General features: G+C 35.7%; 1 protein-coding gene across 1 annotated transcript in view; it reads right to left on the bottom strand.

The window, feature by feature from the left end:
- The window catches only part of TRAK2 (trafficking kinesin protein 2), a 67,100-nt gene that overhangs the window by 32,929 nt on the left and 10,501 nt on the right, over positions 1-23,670 (bottom strand). Inside the window, exon 2 of the mRNA XM_032404625.1 lies at positions 6,533-6,816. Within this exon, the coding sequence (XP_032260516.1) occupies positions 6,533-6,623 (91 nt within the window). The 5' untranslated portion in view covers positions 6,624-6,816. The remainder of the gene's footprint in view (positions 1-6,532; positions 6,817-23,670) is intronic.

Here is a 23,670-nt window from a genome sequence, read left to right as displayed (position 1 = left end):
CGCTGTGTCTCTCTCTGTCAAATAAATAAAAAAAATCGAACAACAACAACAAAAATTTAACATTCATTAAAAGAACTTTTATTCCCTATAAACTTTTATTTTATTTTATTTTATTTTAGAGGACAGCTCTTTCATTTTAATTGCTTAGCAAATCTTTAGTGTAAATGACATTTTAAAATCTTTACTGCAATTCCTTCTCTGTCACCTCCTCTTCACCCCACAACATATTTAACAAAATCGCTAACCATCTAAATTAGAAATTGTCTTTTAATACGCATTAATGAAATTCTGTGAAAATTCAAGGTTACCAATTCCCTACTTCCAAAAGGTACTTTTAAAAATGCGTATACAATCAAGGTTTAGTAGATTAAATATCCTTGACTCGCTCCCTCTATTTGCTTCTGTATTTCTTTCTTTTTCTTTTTTTTTTTTTTTAAAGATTTTATGTATTTATTTGACAGAGAGAGACAGCGGGAGAGGGAACACAAGCAGGGGGAGTGGGAGAGGGAGAAGCAGGCCTCCTGCCCAGCAGGGATCACGACCTAAGGCAGACGCTTAAGACTGAGCCACCCAGGAACCCCTCCTTCTGTATTTCTGATAATGTACTATTTACTACTCTCCTGATTATCCAGTCTTAACAACCCTCTTGCTAACATTTTATCTTCCAAATGTCCCCTCCATATGCCCACTTTGTTTTAGCCACGTTGTGGCCATTTAGATTCAAGGACTCCTTTTGTTTCTCTTGAAGAGCCTCAAAACTGGTCTGCCCTCTTACACTCAAATTTTCCTCCATATCTTCATATCCACATTATGTCACTCTCCTACACAGGCTAAAAGAGGTCTGAATCTCATCTAGCCATTGGAGAAAAACCTTATGAACAGTTGGGATAATCAGTAAAGATCTTAGAAAGGCCATGCTTACTCTTAGTAGGATTAAATTAATGCTAGAATAAAGCATACTACAGTATGATCTAAAGTGTGATCTAGAGGCTCACCAAACAAAAATTAAAAACAAGCCTCAAAAGGATGGACCTTATTAGAAAGTAACTTAAGGACCCATCAGAACAAATTTTAACAGTCTTCCAAGGAAGACAACAAAATCTAAACATCTAACAATGTAACATTCAAAATAGCATTTGATAAAAGATTATTAGATATGCAAAGAATAAGCAAATTGTAATCCATTACCAGTTGAAAAATGAGTGAATAGAAACAGGCCCAGTAATGACAAAGGTGATAAAATTCGTAAACAATTTAAAAACAGCTATTATTAATACGCCCAAAGATTTAAAAGGAAAATATAAACTTGATGAAAAGAGAAACAGAAGCTATATCAATCTTTATAAAACCCAAGTAGAACTAAAGTATAATATCTAAATTGAAAAACTCACTGGATAACATTAACAGATTAGACATTCTCCAGAAGAAAAAAACAGTAATAGATTTGAAGGCATAGTAATGGAAACTATCTAAAATGAAGCATAAAGAAAAAAAAAAAAACTGGGGAAAAAATGAACAGATCATTAGTGATTTCTGTCATAGTATCAAACTGTCTAACATACATGCAATTGGAGTCACAGAAGAGGAGAAAGGCAGAGCAGAAAGATATTTGAAGAAATAACGGCTGAAATCTTGCAAATTTAATTAAAACTATAGATCCGTAGTTCAAAGAAGCTCAACTCTAAGCAGAATAACACAAAGAAAATCCAAAGAGAAAATCTTTTTTTTTTTTTTAAAGATTTTATTTATTTATTTGACAGTGAGAGAGGGAACACAAGCAGGGGGAGTGGGAGAGGGAGAAGCAGGCTTCCCGCTGAGCAGGGAGCCCGATGCGGGGCTCAATCCCAGGACCCTGGGATCATGACCCGAGCCGAAGGCAGACGCTTAACGACTGAGCCACCCAGGCGCCCCCCAAAGAGAAAATCTTAAAAGCAGAGAGAGAGAAAAAAGGACACTTTACATTTGAGGGAACAAAGACAAGAATAATCTCATCAGAAGCAAGGCAAAGTGGATGACAAGAGATGCCACTGAAGTGCATAGTCAACTCAGAATTCTGTACCAGTGAAAACACCTTTCATAAAAGGTGTAACAAAGACTTTCTTCAGACAAGCATAAAAGTGCAACTATTCATTGCCAGCTGACCTATATTACAAGAAATGTTAAACTTCCGGAAAAAAGATACAAAATGCAAAGTTCAATCTACAAAAAGAAGTAAAAACTGACAAAACTGGCAAATCTGTATGTAACTACATAAAACTTTTATTCTCATTTAATTTATAATTGACTGTTTAAAGTAAAAATAACAATTAATTATGTATATAACATGTAGATGTAAAAGACACAGCAACAATAATACATAGGATGATGAGGGAAACAGAAGATTACTGTTGTAAGGATGTCACTTTATGAAATAGTATAATGTTATTTGAGGATGTACTGCAATAAGTTAAAAATGCATATTGCAAACACAGAGCAACCACCTAGAAAAATGAGAGGTATACCTACGAAGTCAATAGTGGAATTAAAATGGAATCCTAAACAAAACAAAACAAAACAAAACAAAAATCTAAAACTCAGTTCAAAAGAGTGAAGGAATGGGGGAAAAACAAAGAACCACTAAGTGGAACAAAGAGAAAACAAATGATAGTACAGAGTCTACTGACTCAACCAAACTGATAATTATATTAAATGCAAATCGTCTAAACACCCCAATTATAAAGTAGAGATCGTCAAACTGAATTAAAAAAAAACAACGATCTAACCATAAGCTCTCTATAGGAGATGTTCTTTAAATATTCAGGTAAGTTAAAAGTAAAAGGATGAAAAATGCTATCATACTAATTCTACACCAACTCTTTTGAAAAATAGAGGCAGGAATATTTTACAACTCATTTTATGAGGCCGGCATTACCGCAATACCAAAATCAAACAGACTTGCAAAAAAAAAGTACAAACCAATAGTTTTCATGAATGGGACACATACACACAAAACATTAATAAATCAAATCCACAATCTATCAGAAGGATAACATATCAAGACCAAGTGCGGGTTTTCCCCACAAGGTTGGCTTAAAAATTCAAAAATAGAAAAAATTAAAAATCAACAGAATTCACATTTAACAGATTAAGAAAGAAAAACCATCTCAGTAATGGAGAACAGGCATTTGACAAAATTCAGCACCCATTCATGACAAAAACCTCTTATCCAACTGGGAGAAGAAAAACAATTCTCCAATTTGAAAAAGGCCATTCTAAAGAAAATTAATGGTGAGACTGTAACTTTTCTCTAATATTGGAAATATGGCAAGGATGTTTATTCTCATCACTTTTATTAAAAAATATACTGAGATCCTGTACTATTCAAGAAGGCAAGGAAAAGAAATAAAACACATCCAGAATGAAAAGGAACATGCAAAACTGTCTCCATTTGTACACAACATTATGGTTTACGTAGGGAATTCTAAGGAATCTATAAGAAAGTTAATAAAACTAAGCTGGGCTACCCAGGTGGCTCAGTCAGTTAAGCATCTGACTCTTGATTTCGGCTCAGGTCATGATCTCAGGGTCATGAGATCGAGCCCCACACTGGGCTCTGTGCTAAACATGGAGACTTCTTAAGATTCTCTCTCTCTCTCCCTCTGCCCCTCCCCTAACCCCCCCCCATTGGCGTGTTCTCTCTCTCTCTCTATAAAAAAAAATTTTTTTTAAATAAAAAAATAAAACTAAGTAAAGCAAAGTTGCAGAATACAAGGTCAATATATAATCAATTTCATTTTTATACACCAGCAGTAAACACCTGGAGAATGAAATGAAATAAAAAATGCCATTTACAGTAGCAGAAATAAATACAATTTTTAAGATTAAATTAAATAAAATGTGTAAGACCTGTAAAATAAAAACTATAAAATACTGTTAAAAGAAATTAAATAAGACCTAAATAAATGGAGAAATATATCGTGTTCATGGACTGGAAGACTAAATTGTCTTAAGATGTCAATTCTCTGGAGTCTATGTAATTTACCATTCAATTGGAAATTGACAAGCTGACTCATCTTTATGTAAAGATGTGAAAGACCTTGAATGGCCAAAATAATTTTTGGAAAAAGAAAAAAGAGCAAAGAGAGTTTATACTACCTGATTTCAAGATTTACTGGAGTTACAGAAATCAAGACAATGTCGTATTTATGTAAAGACAGACTTAAGGATTAAAGGAACACAGTGAAGCATCCAGAAATAGAACCACACATGCATATGCAAGTGATTTTTCAATGAAATTACCAAGACAGTAATTACCAAGATAGGGTGAAAGACAGTGTTTTCAATAAGTGGTATAGAAACAACTAAACATTCAACTGAGAAAAAAAATTTGGACCCTAACCTCATTCCATATGCAAAATTAAGTATAAAATGGACCACTCACCTAAATGCTAAAACAAAAACTATAAAACTTTTAAAGAAAACAAAGGAGGGTGCCTGGGTGGCTCAGTTGGTTGAGTGTCTGCCTTCAGCTCAGGTCATGTACTCAGGGTCCTGGGATCGAGCCCTGTGTGGGGCTCCCTGCTCAGCGGGGAGTCTGCTTAGATTTCTCTCTCCATTCCCTCTGCCCTCCCCCTGCTCATGTTCTCTCTCTCTTACTCTCTCTCTCAAATAAATAAATAAAATCGCAGGGTCCTGGGATCAAGCCCCGCCATCTGTCGGGCTCCCTCCTCAGCAGGGGGTCTGCTTCTCCTTCTCCCTCTGTGCCCTCTCACTCTTTCAAGAAATAAATAAAAAATCTTTATTAAAAAAATAAATAAAAGAGAACAAAGGAGAATATCTTTGTGATCTTGAAGTATGTGAAGATTTTTTAGACACAACACAAAAAACTTTAAACTATTATGAAAGCAAAAAATTGAAAACTAGACTCCACCAAAATGTAAAACTTTTGCTCTTCAAAAAGCATTATTAAGAAGATGAAAAGGCAGGAGCCCCTGGCTGGCTCAGTCGGTAGAGCATAGGACTCAGGGTTGTGAGTTGGAGCTCTACACTGGGTGTGGAGATTACTTAAAAACAACAACAAAGATGAAAAGGCAAGCAGATATGGGAGAAAATATCTGCAACCCATTTATCTAACAAAGGATTTACATCTAGGATATATAATAAAGACATTTACAATTCAATGTAAGAAAAACTTTATAATAAGCAAATGATTTGAATAGACAATTCAAAATAAGATCTTGAAATGGCCAAATAAGCACATGAATAGATGCTCAACATCATTAGTCATCAGGGAAAAATAAACCCACAAAGAGATACCAGGACGTACCTACTAGAATGGCTTCAATCAAAAACACTGACATTACCAAGTGTTGGTGCTGTAGAATAGAGGTCAGCAGAGCAGGCTCTAGCCTGCTGCCTCTGCCTGATTTTGTAAATCAAGTTTTACTGGACCACAATCACATTTGTTCTTTTATATATTGTCTATGGCTGTTTTTCTGCTACAACAGCAGAGGTGAGTAGTTGGCACTTCAGCAATAAAAATGACTGAACTACTGATACATACCATAATGTGAATAAATCTCAAAAACATTTTGCTGTACAAAAAAGCCAGACATGAAAGACACAGATTAATTTATATGAAATTCTAGAACAAGCAAATTTTATCTATGGTGACAGAGAGTGGATCAATGGTTGCCAGGGGCCAGTGGTTGAGAGAGGGGGGCTCTGGGTACAAGGGAACTTTTGGGGGCACAATAAAAATGTTCTACAACTTGACTGTACTAATGGTTACACGAGTGTATTATGTATTTGTGAAAACCAAACTGTGCACTTAAAATGGACACATTTTATTGTATCTTAATAAAGAGGTTACAATAAAGCTGAATAAAAAATGGAAAAAACTTTGGGTTTGGATGGATTTCAGAATTTTTTGGAGTTTTAGAAAAGTAATGCTATGTGTGTACTGTATGATATATAACAACTCCAACTGGTTTTGTAGCAGCACCCCATATTTAAATACATTAATACATTGTCAGCAAACAAATATTCACACTAAGTGAAATAAGTCTAGAAATAGCTACAAAGGTCAGGTTTTGTGCACCAATGAATTTTAGAACCAAAGTTTAGAAATAACTTTGGGTGTTCAGAGTTTTTTTGACTTGGTCTTACAGATAAGGGCTTACGGGCCTATAGTTGTTTGAATAACCTATATGTCCTGAGAGCTTCTTAAGTGTCACAAACTGTTGTCAGGTGTTTGCAGGGTATATAAAAAAGCAACTCTGTCCTTGTGGAAGATATGAATAGAAAGACAAGAAGGGAAGGTAAGTATGAAGCAGGTCCAGCTGACCAGGGCTCACACGGTACAGAAGAATCCAACATAGACAACACATAACACACAACGCAGATTTTGATAATTCAGTAGGAGACCAGGAGAAGGAAAGATTAATTCGGTTGGTCTTTCAGGAGATCAGGCTGGAAAGTGAGGCCAGGATTTCATCATGGCAGATTTTACATGCTAGGAATAGCTTTTCAATATTTATTAAACTGGACTTACCAGTGATACTCTCTGAGTCTCTGTGATTGATATTCATGAGGTTTTCTTCACCTATTGGTGATGTAAAAATGGCATTCTGTGATTGACTCATGCAGGATCCTTTCTTGCTTTGGTTGACAAGGACAGCTTTGGTATGAATCAGAGTAAAGGAAATCCATTAAGCCATTCAAAATGGATCTGGTTGTACAGATATTTTCTTTTAAACAGCTTTTTTCTGATGAGTCAAATGACATCTGCAGCAATGAGTGCTCTCATGTGATTATCATACCCTGGGGAGTCATGACCTAAAACAAAGAACACATCAAGTTACTTCAGAATTCAGCATACTTTTTAATAACTGCAGTCCAATTACCTGGAATCTCTGTCATTAAGAATGTTTTCCTAGTGATTCATACAACATGGATAAATCTCAAAATAATTATGTTGGATGAAGGAAGTCAGACAAGAAGAAAATATATATGATTCCATCTACCTAAAATTCTAAAAATGTACACCTACCTACAGTAAAAGAAAGCTGATCAGTGGCTTCCTGGGGCTGGGGAAGGGATTACAAAGGGGCAGGAGAAAAGTTTTGGGGATGATGAATATATTCATTATTGTGGTGTACGGTGAGGTTTCACAATTATACACACATGTCAAAACATATCAAATTGTTCATTTGAAATACATGCAATCTAATAATAAATTATATTAATGTTGTTTAAAAAAATTTAAAGATAATCAACTGTTTAAAGTAAAATAATAATAATAATAAATGTATTATGGGGTCTACAACATATGCAGAAGTAAAATGTATTACAATAATAGCACAAAGAGCAGGAAGAGAAAAATGGAAATATACTGTTAAAAGGCTTTTATATTATACATGAAATAGTAAAATATCTCTTGAAGGTAAACTGTGATAAGTTAAAGCTGTATACTATAAACCCTAAAGTAACCAATAAAATAACTCAAGATTTACAGATAATAAAACCAACAAGGGAGATGATATAGAATAATATATAGAGTTTCTCAACTCTGGCACTACTGATATTTGGGGATAATACCTGGTCATGTGCATTGCAGGATGTTTAGCAGTATGCCAGCAAAATACTCTCCCCAGACCCTCTCCCAGCTGTAAAACCAAAAACGTCTCCAGACATTGCCAAATCTCCCCTGGTAGGCAAAATCACTCCCAGTTGAAAACTACTGATATAAAAGATGCTCAGCTTCACAACTAAATCAAAATGTAAAGAAATTATTTTTCACCTATTAGATTAGCAAACATTGTTTTATTATATTCATTGTTGGAGAGGTTGGAAAAGCAGCACTCATAATGTTGATAAAAGTGCAAACTGGTACAAGCTTTCTGAAAGGCTATTTGGCAATGTCTACCAAACTTTTAAATGCACATACACCATAATTCAACAATTCTACCACTAGGAATTTATAATATGGATATACTCATTAAGTATGACAAAATATAGGCACAAGAATGCCCATATGGTATTTTTTTAAAGCATAAACACACAACTGGAATGAAAATATCCATAAAGAAATGGTTTAATAATGGTACACAAACGAATGTAATGCATTAAATATGTGTGTGTACTTGTTATCAGTTAGGAAAACTGTTCAATACTAATTATAAGCCTGGCTTTATATCAAAAGACCGTCTCTACCAAATAGTCTCTACTTAGCAACTTGCAGCTTCTATTTGTGGCTAATTCATTCTCATGCATACTATTTTTAGGCATTGTAAACATTCAGTGTTTTACAAGCATTACCCCCCAAAATGGAAAGGAACATAAAGGCATTAAAAGAGACTGAAAAATGGTCACTGAGGTAGAACAGAAAAGCATTCTTAGTAAATACTAGGAAAGAGAGTTTCAGAGATGAAATGAGCAACAGAATTAAACATTACAGAAAAGGCAAAGGAGAGATTTGGTTTAAAAAAGGGGGTACTAGGACCATAAAATCAATATTAACCTTCTAGAAACCAATTCAGCCAAGAAGTTGGGCCCAAAGCTAGGCTGCAAGGAGTAAGGAAGTGAGATGGTAAGAATGGAATTTACTGAGTACAGACCAGGATTTCCATTACCAACTTTCAGGTTTACATGGACCAGTAAAATTTCAAAAACTTCTGTGGTTATTGGCATAGGGTTGCCTTTTTTAAAAATACATTTTGTAAGGAAAAAAGATAAAATGGAATAAACAACAGTTCTTCCCAAAAAAGGAGTTTATAATTTTATGTCGACATAACAAAAATTTAATTTTTCTATATTTGAATTCAGAAAATTTTAATAAAAAATTTTAAATTCTATACTAAAAGGCAACTTAAGGAATAGGAGAAGATATTTGCAAATGACATATCTGATAAAGGGTTAATAGCCAAAATATATAAAGAACTTATAAAACTCAATACTCAAAAAACCCAAATAATCCAATTAAAAAGTGGGCAGAAGACATAAACAGACATTTTTCCAAAGAAGACATACAGATGACCAGTAGACACATGAACGGATGCTCAACATCACTCATCATCAGGTAAATGCAAACCAAAATTATAATGAGGTATCACCTCACACCTATCAAAATGGCTAAAATCAACAACACAAGAAACAATAGGTGTTAGCATGGATGTGGAGAGAAAGGAACTTTCTTGCACTGTTGGTGGGAATACAAACTGGTGTGGCCACTGTGGAAAACAGTATGGAGGTTCCTTGAAAAGTTAAAAATCTTACGATCCAGCAATCGCCTTACTAAGTATTTACCCAAAGAATACAAAAATATTAATTCAAAGGGATACATGCACCCCAATGTTTGTAGCAGCATTATCTACAATAGCCAAATTATGGAAACAGCCTAAGTGTCCATCGATGGACTGATGGTTGGATAAAGATGTGGTACACACACACACACACACACACACACACACACACAGTAATATTACTCAGCCATAAAAAAGACTGAAATCTTGTCATTTGCAATGACATGGATGGATCTAGAGCATTATGCTAAGCAAAATACATCAGAGAAAGACAAATACCATATGATTTCATTTATATGTGGAATTTAAGAAACAAAACAAATGAACAATGGGGAAAAGAGAGAGAGAGAGAGAGGGAGAGAGAGGCAAACCAAGAAACAGACTCTTAACTATAGAGAACAAACTGATGGTTACCAGAGGGAAGTGGGGTGGGGGGAATGTGTGAAATAGGTGATGGGGATTAAGGAGTGCACTAGTAATGAACACGGGGCGTTGTATGGAAGTGTTGAATCACTATATTGTACATCTGAAACTAATATAACACTGCATGTTAACTAACTAGAATATAAATAAAAACTTTCAAAAAATTCTATTCTACATGTAACTGTTTTCTTGAAATATGTCTGTCAATACAGCAATCTGCACTAGCCCGTGCAAAATGAAGTTAATACTCAAAAGTATTTTTTTTAGGTACTTTAACTCCAGTTGTCAAAAATTCATTTTCATATCCAGGATCAGTCTACTGTATGCAACTGAATTCTTCCCCGTGTACCTTATTGTCCAAATTGCCATTCTTAAATCAATCACTGCAAGGGGAATGGAACTAAAATTGGATGAAACCAATAAAAATTTATCTGCCCACCCCCACACCCAGAAATTGGGAGGAGGAAGAAAACAACCTCCCCTGAAGTATATGACCACCAGGTATTTGAACAAAATCTCAACTAGGGTTCCGCCACCAAAGAAGTGAGGGAGGAGATGATGATTCTTGAGTAGGCAACCAAAACCATCTACTACATAAGTCTTTATGTCACCTATGATCTTTACCAAAGTCTTTTAAATTATAATACTCCAGAGACCCCGATTTTAGATTATAAACCCAGCAGTATATTTTTAAAAATAGAATGGCAATACAAATATAAGAATAAACACGGTAGTGTATAAGAGGCCTAGTGCATGGTCAGCAAACTACTGCCTGAAAGCTGAATTTGGCCTGCCACCTGTTCCTGTATAACCTGTGAGCTAAGAATAGTTTTTATATCTTTAAATAGTTGGAAAAATCTCAGTTAAAATGTTTCATAATATGTGACAATTATATGAAATTCAAATTTCAGTGTCATAAATAGAGTTTTACTGAAACACAGCCGGACTCATTTGTTGATACACTGTCAATTTGGTTGTTTTCATGCTACAATGGCTGAGCTTAGTAATTGTAATAGAGAACTTACAGTCAGGCAAAGCCTAACATATTTACTATCTGACCCTTTATAGAAAAAGTTTGCCAACTGATCTAGTAGTAAAATAATTCAAGCATCAAATAATCATCTGTCTAAATCAATGATTTCCTTGATCAACTTCTTAAACAGGGAATTCCCCCTATATTTAGATACTTATAATTAGATCACTACCTCTAGAAGAATTTCAGTAATGAACAGACTTCTACTTTCTACCCTTACAAGTGTATTTAAAGTTATTTCAATTTCTAAGAAAGCATTTTTTAAAACATAGTAAGTTACAAATTTGCTTGTGAAGAAAGAAGTAGAGAGAGGAAGATAAGGAAGAAAGAAGAGAGGGAGGAGGAAGGGGATGAAAAGGGAGAGAACAGAAGCAAGTGCTTCTCATACTGGTCCAAACTGGTTTTTAAACAGAACTATGGTTCTTAACCATATTTTAATCAAAGAACATTGTGAAAATCTAATGATAACCTTGGGACATTCTACCTGCCAGACACTTACCCACTAGCTGGTTTAATCTTTAATATTTACATTAGCATTCATATTTTTTCTTTTTTTAAATATTTATATGTATTACACAGAAATAGAAAATAAACTGTGTAAGTTTCAACTATGGACTCTAGATCTTTACTCTAGAGGATCGCTTTTTAATTAGTTTTGGAGGTAGTGTTAATTGTTTAGTGTTAACTCTAAATACAAAAATAAAGAAAACCAAGTTGAATATAGAACTAAGTCCATCTTCAGAGTCATGCAGGAAGAATCTAGACCTCCAGGGTAATCCAGGAACCTGCCTAACATGAAGAGTGTGCACCAGGTCAGGGATGATCTGCACATGCTATGTTCTTCCCAATGACTCTTTAGAACTAAGTAAACCCTTTGGGTATGCCTTGGTCTAGATCCGAGCTCCTCAGTAGGATTAGCGTGGAGTAGCAATGCTGAGTATAAAACAATGTATGCACCTTGGCATTAGACAAGCCTGAATTTTCATCTTATTTACTGGTTTTCTGACTCTGGCACATTATTTAACAGTTCTTCATTGTAAAGGTGAGAGTGATAATTAACTACTCTTTATAGGGAGGGTCAGGTATGAGAACTAAATAAAAAATAGAAATTCCTAGTTTGGTACTTGACATACAGTAGACACTAACATGCTCATTCCCTTCAGCTTCCCCCTTCTGTTTGGGCCTGAACAAAAGATGATGTCTTCTGCCTAATATTAAATTTCTGGCTCAACAGCCAACTCTAAGCTCAGAATAGCTACCCTGTTTATGTAATAGATGCAGTTTAAAGATTGAATAGTCTTCATATAGAAAGAGAAAAGGACTAAGCAATAAAGTGACAAGTGCCTTATAAAGCAAGAAAACTACTGAGGGAGATTACTACTGAAGCTCATTCCTTCAAGGATTCTGGGGAAGGGCTGTTATAATAAAAGCCTTAACTATAACTAGTACATTTACTCATAGCACAGTAGCTATATTAGTTTCCTATTGCTGCTGCAACAAACTACCACAAATTTAGTGGTTTAAACCAACACCAATTCATTATCTTACAGTTCTGGACATCAAAGGATGGAGTGATTTCAATGGACCAAAACCAAGGTATTGGCAGGGCTGTGCTTCCTCTGAAGGCTCTAGGGAAGAATCCGTTTCCTTGTCTCTTCTAGCTTCTAGCTTCTGCATTCCTCGGCTCAGTGGCCCTGCCTGCACCTTCAAAGCCAGCAGCACAGCATCGTCAAATCTCTCTGCCTCCACTGCTACGTAACCTTCTTCGGACAAATCACCCTCTACCTCCTTCATATAAGGACACCTATGATTACATTTAAGGCCCAACTAGATAATCCAGGATAATCTCCCCATCTCAAAATCCCTTCTGCAAAATCCCTTATGCCATAGAAGGTAATATTCATAGGTTCCAGCGGATTAGGATCTGGGTGTCTTCAGCAGCCATTAGTTAGCCTACTACAGTGGTTAAGAACATGGATACTGGAGCTAGACTGCTTATAGTTGAGTCCCAATTCCACCACTTACTAGTTGTAGGATGGACAAATTACTTAATCTTGTTTTTTCATCTGCAAAACGGGCCTAATAACGAGGTCTACTTATTTGGTTGCTATGGGGATTAGTGAGTTATGAGAGGATAATAGGAACACCTATTACAAGAGGGCATTACAAGAGTTAATACATGTAAAGCTCTTAGAACAATGCCTTAGATTACAGTAAATGCTATGCAAATATTAATTTTTATTTCTATCATCACCAAATAGTACTATTTTATTGTCTTTACTGTTATTGTGCCTTATACAAAGTTGGGAACAATGTAAACCCTACTCTTGACCACTAAATGGTCATCTTCTCTTAACATAAGAAATCCCATTTACTTCCTGTCCTGTAACAAGTGATGTTAGTTTAGTGCCATTAATCATTTTTCTTTCTACCTCTCGATGCATGAATAAAACAGAAAGCTTGCAGAGCCAGAGTCCTAAATGTAGTAGAAACTTCTGGCAAACTCTGGCAAGCACAAACAGCACATTTTCAGTGCCCTTCCTAGTTTGTACAACATATTCTTAGTACTTCCTTGAGCACCAACCGTTTTCTATGCTCGATCTTTATTCATTCTTTTCAGGAACAACTTCACTGCTTTTCTTCAATCAACCAAGCATGCATTATTTAACAAGAAGCCAGCCTTTCTAATTAATGCACACGTAGGAGAAAACAGAGTAAAACAGCCAAGTGACTTATTTAAACAAGAATAAGACTTAAAAAGAACAACCAAAACATGTCATTGATACAAATATTGCTGAAGAAAACAACATGGCTAATGATTTAGTTTAGCCTAGCCATGGAAACAAAATGGTCAACAGTGTATACCAAAATATAGGTCCTGTGCCTTAAAAAAAAAATCTTAACTACTTCCTTAAAACAGCATATTATGGCCAAAACAGCCTTATAGAAAAGGCTAAAACAATTCAGAGAAACTTCATCTTAACAGAAGCACAGAGCCTAGAATTAAAGTAAACATAAAAGACTTTTTAAAAAGATTTTATTTATTTGTCAGAGAGAGCGAGCGAGCACAAACAGGGGGAGCGGCAGGCAGAGGGGGAAGTAGGCTCCCTGCTGAGCAAGGAGCCCGATGTGGGACTTGATCCCAGGACCCTGGGATCATGACCTGAGCCAAAGGCAGATGCTTAACCGACTGAGCCACCCAGGTGTCCCTAAATAAAATCTTAAAAAAAAAAAAGAGTTGGAAAAAAAAGCGGGGGGTGGTGTCACTACCAAAATCCAACCTGAGGAGTGAGCAGCAGAGCTCACAACGGCAGAGACCACATACCAACACCAAGTCTAGCTGCACTAATGTGCCCCAGTATATTACATTGGCTATATTCAGCACAGCTGTTCTACCAGCAGTTATAAAGTTCACCCTTAGGAAAAAGGAATTGTGCCCAGCAAATACTTTGTCCCTCTTTTTTAGTGATCTTTTTTAGATTTAAAGATCAGTAGGGTTGGGGCATCTGGGTGGCACAGTCAGTTAAGCGTCCAACTTTTGGTTTCCGCTCAGGTCATGATCTCAGGGGCATGAGATCAACCCGCTGGCCTCCGTGATCAGCGTGGCATCTGCTTGAGGTTCTCTCTCCCTCTGTCCCTCCTCCTTGCTCTCTCTCTCAAACACATACATACATACATACATACATACACCTTAAAAAAAAAGATCAGTAGGGTTTCAGAATATGAAATATATGGAGACAACTCTACTTACAAACAAATTGGATTCCAAAAGGCTGTTAAATCCATGAGTTTCAAAGTCCAAAACCATGAGTGAGATTTAGGCTTACGGGCTCCACATTGCCTCCTAACTATATAGTTTGGGCATTTTTAAAAACTGTCCTGTTTTGTTTACAATGAACATTTGCTGAGGAAGGCAACCCCTCCCTGCCACAATCTCTACCAACATGAGAAGGGAGTGAACCTCTGGCAGCTAAGGAATCCACACCAGAGCTTCACCTGCAGATAAGGACAAACGGTGAACGCATGGTGCCATCTGTGGTTTTTGATAAGTTTCCACAACAGCACTTGCACTCACCATGCTTAATCTTTAAATTCTTGAACTCCTAACTTTAACTGAATCTTTGACTAAATAGGCATCCCACTTTAACAATGATCCTCTGCCAAAACCATTTCAAACATTCACATTTCTTCACCTTTGGCTGTCAATTGCACAGGTACGTTGTTTTTCATGGCCTTCATAATCATTCTTATTGTCTAACCATATATTTAACAGGTGTCATTTTCTCACTTTCAATTTTTTACACTATTTCTACTTTTGTGTCCATTAATCAATCACTAGCATTTCTTTTAGGGACAAAACGGGGTTTGTAATATTTATAAAATACCTCAAAACTATATATATATAAGACAAACATGCTACAAATAACAATAATGGCTGAATTGAAAATGACCATCTGATGATGATCAGCAGAGCTGAATCTGCTCTGGAGCATACTCTGTCCCTAGCCAGAAAGTTCCTAAATTATACATTTTAAGCAGATGAGTTTGCATTTAAAAAGATTTATAAGAAAGTAAACCTACCATGCAAGAACAGGGCTTTTTGTCCTATACATTTAAAGATAATAATTTTAGATGTCTTGTGCTTGACATTTCATTTCAAGCCAAATATTAAAGGTCTAAAGAAAATTTCAGCCCGATGTCTTGTTTGCAAAGGATAATGAATTTACATTCATCTAGCCCAAAGTAATCTGGCCCAAACTACTGAAGTGGAAAGGGACACTGTTTCTCTGTACTTTCCTCAACAAATAGTGAGTAGCAAAAGAATGTGTGACAGCTAATAAGTATTTGTGATTCATCACGGTCTTCAAATCACTAAGAACTAAAACCACCACAGCCAATACTGAAGAAGGTTTTCTAGATAAGGAACCACTTGTGAGTCAATGATCAATTTTACAGAAGAGCAGCCACATTATACAACTGTGGCTGCACATTCCCTACTTCACCTTTTATAAAGTTAGGCAAATAATCCAAAAGCAAAAAAATATTAGACTTTTTCAAGAAAGCAAGGTCTAGTCATTATCAAAAGCCATTTTGTTTCATATTTCACATTTATATCCTCATCAAAGTACAATGACCGTTAACAAAATAGTATCCCAATTATGAGGAAAAGGTTAAATCATACTTCCATAACTACTCTTTAAGAAGTTATGAAAACAGGATTTAAAAGAAAATATCAAAAGATAAATTTTACCCATCTGGAAAATTCACACATCCAATGTGCTGGAGTACCAACTATGGCATCTAATAAAAGGTTATCATTATCACTGGATTTTATTTTCAAATCTTAGAAGTACAATATTAACAATATTAAACACGTTAGTAGATGTGTTTCCCTTTCCAATCTGACCTTACGATGAATTACATATATTGGTATTCAAAAGTTAAATAGCACCTTTGTATTTGTAATGGACTATGAAGTAACACATACTATACAACTCATTTATTTTTTACAGATTCTTATTTAGTTCTCCATATTCCCTAATTAGTAATACTAAAATTGAGAAACCTATGCTTAGATAACTTAATCCCTCTATGCCTCAGTTTCCTCATTTATAAAATAGGGACAATCATAGTACCTTTCTCCTAGGTTATGGGGATTAAATGAGTTAATATTTATAAAGCATATATAACAGTGCTTGAACAGTAAACATTATTTATGTGTTAAATATAATTTAAAAGTTAAATAAAGAGGTAGAATTATAAAATACAAACCATATCAGGGTGCCTGGGCAGCTCAGTTAAGTGTCTTACTCTTGATTTCAGCTCAGGTCATGAACTCAGGGTCGTAAGATCATTTGGGCTCCGCGCTTAGTGGGGAGTCTGCTTGAGATTCTCGCTCTCCATCTCCCTCTGTCCCTGCCCCCTCCCCCCCCTCAAATAAATAAATAAATTAATTAATTAAAAAAAAATACAAACAATACCATTTCATGATACCTGGTTATCTGGACATAGAAGATTCAGGATTCAGATCAGTTCCTACCCTCCCACATTGTTAACAGCTCTACTCTCAAAAAGCACATGCTCTTATAAAAAGCATGGCTATATATCTCACCTGGCACTGCCACCTAGCAGTAATTCAGGAGTTCTAACAATTATTCTTACCTAGGGTAATCGTTTCTTGTCACTAACTACTGGTGTTAGGGAAACTCTTACAAAAATTTCCCCAAATAAAAAGCCCATGGTGAGAATGCATGATGGGAGTATAGCCATTCAAAGGAACCAACAGAAACTATGTAGTCAAATTAAGTATATATGTCCCCTAAGATCCAGCAATTTTGCCCGTGGTAATTACCTATCTCAAAGAAATTCTCATATCACCCTATAAAGAGACATGTCGGAGACTGTCTCCTGTATTGCTATTAGTGATAGTAAGGTGAGGGCCTACTTGCTAGAGAGCAGATTGGTAGAATGCAGTGGATACATGCATGGAGCAACACAGCCCCAGAAATACAGCGCTGAGTGAATAAAGCAAGAAGCAAAATTAGAGAGCTACCATAATGATATTTACACAATAAATTAAATTTTTTTCTGCATTAAATTTATAAGGATATTAAAATGCTTGCCTTGTGGGCTGGAAAGTGGGGGAAATTTGGAGCAAGGTATGGGATAAAAGGGAAATTTAAAAAAAACCTATGGAAACCCTACTGTTCTTCTGGCAGACTGCTTCTCATATAATTATTCTTGTGTCTCTTCAATTCTTAAAATTTGAACATGTGCCTGAACAGGAAACATTTGCTTTATATATTACACCTACCTACTCTAAAGCAGTGTAATTAGATTTCAACTAAGGAAATATTAAAAAAAAAAAAAGTGAGATTGGGCCTCAATAGTGGCATTTTCAAGTGCTTGGTTATCTAGTAAAACTTTGAAGGGAAAAATGTTTAAGTTCAAAGACGATAAGAATTTAAAAGTAGTGAATAAGCTACATTTCTTAAACTTCTTTCTTATCTGATGAAAATCAGCCATAAGCCACCCTGGAAATTTCCATTCAGTTTCTCTCTCTTCAAAACACACAAACACAACACACAAAATATGCATATGTACACCTTTGTTTCTCATTATAAAGTAATATATTAATTCAAAAAAATTCCAGGCAGTAGAGAAATGTGAAGAATCAAATGAAAGCTACTTGTAATCTTTTACCATCTTTCACTAGGAGACATAATGTTAACATGCTGTTTAGCAACCTACTCATTCATCTTCCCATGTCAACATATTATCAATCTATGCCATTATTTTAATGTGAATTACACAGTACTCAAAATATACAATTATATAAGCACTGACAGTTTCCATCAGTGACTTCCTAACAATTAACAGGTCATTCATCCACTTTATTTATTTTTTAAGGATTTATTCATTTATTTTAGAGAGAGAGAATGTGTGTGAGTGTGGTGGGGGAGAGGTAGAGGGGGAGAGAGAGAGAAAGAGAGAGAATATCCTCAAGCAGACTCCCCACTGAGCATGGAGCCCGACTTGGGGCTTGATCCCAGGACGCTGAGATCATGACTTGAGCTGAAATCAACAGTTGGATGCTTAACTGAGCCACCCAGGCGCCCCTATTCATCCACTTTAAAACTCAAGAATCCACAACATGGGTCAGCAAACTTTTTTGTAAAAAGCCAGGTAGTAAATATTTTAGGCTTTGCAGACATATAAGGCTTCTATCACCAATTATCTTTGTTGTTTTTTTCAACCCTTTAACAATGTAAAAACCATTTTTAGCTCGCATAACTGGCTGAATCCATAGGCTATAGTTGGTTGACCTCTGGTCTATACCTCAAATCATGGTATTTTGCACCACAGAATATAAAAAACAGCAATGACACCAAACTTTTACAGAAAATGCAATAAACAGCTGAATAAGTATTAACAACGTCATCTTTTCAAAACTCTACTACTAGACAGGAATTCCATCTTTTACTTGACATTCCAGGATGATAGTAAGTATTGGAAGAAATAGTACAGATGTAAAATCCTTAAGATAGAATTGCCTACTAATTACACATCCCTAGTTTTATGCCTTTTTCTATCACCCATTTTTTTCAAACTTGTTTCTATAAAAAATCATGATTGGCTTAGAAATATGAAAAACAAAGCAAATTATTATCTGGCAGTCAAAAATAATTTAGTGATATCATATGGCAGTTTAGTCAAAGAAAATGGGATAGAAAATACCTCAGATACTAAATAAACTCAAACCTCAAAAGGGTACACTTCAGTCTCACGTTCACAAAATCATGTTGATTTATTTCTCCAAGAGAAAGAACAACTTGACACTTAAACTCTATCTGGAATCCTATAACCTTTTAAGAGAGCACTCTCTTCTCTGTATGATCTGGCAAAAGAGCTACATGATGTTATATAGTATATTCAATTCTAATATTGCAAAAGCCTTTTCTTTTTTTTTTTTTTAAGATTTTATTTATTTATTTGACAGAGAGAGACACAGCAAGAGAGGGAACACAAGCAGGCGGAGTGGGACAGGGAGAAGCAGGCTTCCCGGAGCAGGGAGCCCAATGCCGGGCTCGATCCCAGAACCCTGGGATCATGACCTGAGCCGAAGGCAGACGCTTAACGACTGAGCCACCCAGGCGCCCCAAAAGCCTTTTCAAGATAGGGTTTTTTTAGAATTTCTAAAGAGTGGAGACTGAGTTTAGTATGAGTTACTTAAATATTTGAAAGTTTGATAAATGGAAAAAATAAGATTTACTAAAAGGGTTATTATTATTACATTATGCCTAATAAGGTACACACTTCATCATCTTAACATACGACAGCAGAGCTCCTCTTAGGAGCTTTTTGTTTGGGAAAATACACAGAAAAGCCACTTGTGGAAGGTGAGGCCTTGCAGCACCAAAAGGAAGGCTAAGCTGCTCTGCATGAGATTAGGGAAATAACTGCTTCTTCTTTCTCTGGAGAGGGAGAGAGAAGGCAAGGGAAAGAAGCCCCATCCAGATGGCAGGAGCTCAGAGGCCAGAAGAACATCAGCAATTTGCAGAAATCTTAGGGAGGGTTTTGGTTTCCCCATGACACGAAACTGAAGGTTCAAACCAATCATTTAGGTTTTAAAGGGTCTGTCTGGACACTCAGCTGACATCTGGGTTATAGACATATTAAAATATTTGTTCACAACAGCAGTTGGTGTCAAGAATTTATATTCTGGGATATTAATAAAATCACCATAGCTATTATATTTTAAAAATCTTTTTTTTTAAACAGAAATCTATGTCCTTTTGATTAAAAAAAAAAGGAAAAAACATTATAGGTCTTCAAAAGTGAGTAATGCAGAGTAAATGGCATTACAGAGTTTGGGATTTTCTGTTCTCTTAACCAAAAATGGGGGGAAACACCTTGAGCAGAGACATTTTATACAACAGATTCCACAAAAGAATATGTACTCTATTTCTAGAATCAAATAAATCCTTCCCCAACAAATCAGAAAGTATTTTCTTTCAATGTTGACTGGTAAAATTTAGGTATTAGATTAAATCAAGAGACATCATCACCTGAAAACCTATAAAGAGTTCACAAAAGATTAAGAAACTGAACAGATGTAATCATGCTGGCAGACTTAAGAGTATTACTGTATAATCTGCTCTTCAGAGCTTACTTTCAAGTAAAATAGCTAAGAAGACCCCTTGAAACACCACTTTAACACAGCAGGATAGGTAAATACAAATTTTAAAAACAGAAATAATTAAATAAAAGGCAGAAAACCCATGTCTTCCTTTCTTTTTGTCCCCTCTAACAATCAAATGTAAACTTGCTTTTGGTGGCTTAAGATAATCCTAAATCCTTCAGTTATTTTAAACTTATAATACTTAAAAGCCTTCCAAAGTAGAAGTTTCCAAAAAATGCCAAAAGAAAAACTGTAAGCACTACAGCTCTTCAGATCAACAAAGTAATCAGTGGCAACAGGACGTGCAATCTTATATGACCAGGAACAGGGTGTAACTTAAAATGGGGGTGAGTGGTCAGGACAGAATATTATAAACATATTTATAAACATATATACTTCTAGAATAATTTCTTTTTTAAAAAAAGATTTTATTTATTTACTTGAGAGAGAGAGAGAGTGCACACACAGAGGGAGAGTGAGGGAGAAGCTGAGCAGAGCCTGATGTGGGACTGGATCCCAGGACCCTGAGATTATGACTGAGCCGAAGGCAGACACTTAACGGACTGAACCATCCAGGAGCCCTCTAGAATGATTTCTAGAATTCTGCATATCTAGACATATAACCATTTCAGTACTGTAATTCTACAAAGAGATGTTCAAATTACATTGAGGTTTAAATATTAGTCATTGTTTTCCAAACCAGTTGTCACAACTCCAGCACTTCAAGATAAAGGGGAGAACTGACATGAAATGGATGATTCTGGTTTGCCAATGAAATTCAGGAACCAAGTAAGAACAGATCAATTTTTTGAGCTATGGCTATTATCTGCCACTCAGGAGACAATTAGAGTGAGCTCGATGGGCACAGTAAGTAGGCCGCTGCGAACATTTAGGAACCCTCTTTTACCACCTGCCTTATTAATAGCTAGTAGCCCCAGTTCTTCAGGATTTTATCATGGGCCTTCTCCTTTCTCTCCTAAGGAATCTCATCTACTTCAAAGGCCTTAATTTCCAATTATATTATAATTACTTCCCAAGTCTCTACCTTTATCCCAAATTGGCATATGACTTTAAACTGGAACTCTCAGTATCAGCTTATAATCAATACCATAAATTCATCACTTTCCAAACTGAAATTATATCCTCCCATGAAATGTTTTTTCCTGCTTTACTAATTAGTTAATATTATCAAGTCACCTGATCAGCAGAGCCAAAAATCTAAGAGACATCTTTCTTCTCCTCAATACTTGCTTTCCATGTAGTCACCTATTCCTGTCCTCCAAGCTTGTTGCTATGGCCTTAGTCCAAGCCCTTCTGTCTGGCTACCTGGTCCGCCAGCCTCAGCCCTCTTCTACATATCTAGACATGTAGAAGAGCTAGTGAGTCTCTTGGAATGCCTACTGCTACTCAGCCCACTCCTCCCCATTCCCTTAGGGTACTGCTCCTTATGCTTCAGATGTCCTCCAAGTCTAAATGTGAGCACGCATGGGTGCGCGCGTGCAAACACACACACACAACTTTTGTTAACTTGGTTTCTCCTGAAGATTTTTCTATAAGGGAAAAATATAGTAACTATGGAAACCAAAACAGACAGTTTACTTGATTGTTCTATTGTATATTAAGAGCAGACATCCTGGCATATTGATTCTTCTTCAGTGAGTTTGCTTAGTGTGTCTTTTCCTCCAGACCTATCAACTCAGAGTATACTGAGAAAACTTCAGTTTCTAGATGTGAACAATTTAATAGGAGACCTCACTGTTCTGTGAAACTTTCCCTGAGCAGAAACTACTTCTTTTGACAATGAAAACAATCCAAAACTTCCTTGTTAAATTCATGACTTTACTGTAGAATATAACAAGTGAAACTAGCACTACAGAAGTTTTCTAAAATCAGTTTATGTTAAACAATTGATAATAAAGACACAAGAACCTTCTGTGTTTCAAATGAAAAATGCATGATAGAGAAATGTATTTTCAATTCTGTTCCAAATTCAGTCTTTTCTAATAATAATAGCTAACACTCACAGAGCACTTACTATGTGCTAGGTACTGGAATAAATGCTTTATGCACATGATCCTTTTTAATTCTCACAACAACCCCAAGATGTGATTATTATTATTGTCATCATTTTATAGATAAGAAAACTAAAGCTTAGAGGTTAATTAACTTGCCCAAGCTAGGAAGAGCCCAGAATCAAACCCACGACTATGTTTTTCCAAAGCTGGGACCTCCAACCTCTGGGCTCTACTAGCAAGAGACTAGGAGTGTGAAGGACAGTGAGTGTATGTGGTTTGAGAAATTCTACATCTCCACTCCACTTCGTAAAAACACATATTGATTAATGAATAAAGAAAAACAACAAGCCTCCAAATTTCTTTTTCAGTCTCCAATTTTTTCTTAAGTGCTTTATAATTTATTTTTAGAAATAAGTCATCTGATATCAAAGTTGGCTGTATTAACAATGAAGCAGAATGATCTGTGTTATGTATATCATATGCCATAAAACTCCAAATCTGAGTTTGATTTTGTCTTTTTTTAAAAAGATTTTATTTATTTATTTGAAAGAGAGAGTGCGCACACAGGAGCAGGGGGGAGGGGAGGAGGGAGAGGGAGAAGCAGACTCCCTGGTGAGCAGGGAGCTGGATGCAGGATTTGATCCCAGGATTCTAGGATCATGACCTCAGCTACCCAGGCTTTAAAAAAAAAAAAAAAAAAAAAAAAAAAAAAAGGGCTGTTTTACAGTATCAAGAAAATAATGCAGATGTATTACCATAAATTGGGAATAATTCTGTTATGTATTCAGAGCTGCTAAAATTAGTGCAATATAGACCAAAATAAATCCTTATTCCAATAAATTAAGTCCACCTGTATCTTAATATCTTACAAATGCCAGGTATTCAATACTTATTGAATGAATGAATCAACCTCTAGTCAAGTTACATCCTTGTAATCTATAGTAGGGAGAAAAATGAAACTACATTAGAAACCTAAGACTGTCAGAGTATTTGAAAATTGACGGGTTTCTTAGCCCAATTTATAAAAATCTATATAGGCTTCTTAAGAGTTTCTATAAGAGATGTTAGTTATGGGCAGAGCTATATCAATTAAGCCCACCAGTTACAAGGAAGTTGCAAACATTCCCTAGAGATGGGTTTGACACACTGGCAAAACCCACAAAATATTTAATAGCAACCCCCCCCCCCCAGGTTTCTTATTTTAAAAACGTTGGTAGTAAGATATTTTCCCCCTAA

This window comes from Phoca vitulina, unplaced genomic scaffold, assembly GCF_004348235.1.
Source record: "Phoca vitulina isolate PV1807 unplaced genomic scaffold, GSC_HSeal_1.0 scaffold1, whole genome shotgun sequence".
Classification (NCBI taxonomy): domain Eukaryota; kingdom Metazoa; phylum Chordata; class Mammalia; order Carnivora; family Phocidae; genus Phoca; species Phoca vitulina.
This window is presented reverse-complemented; position numbering and strand designations above follow the sequence as displayed.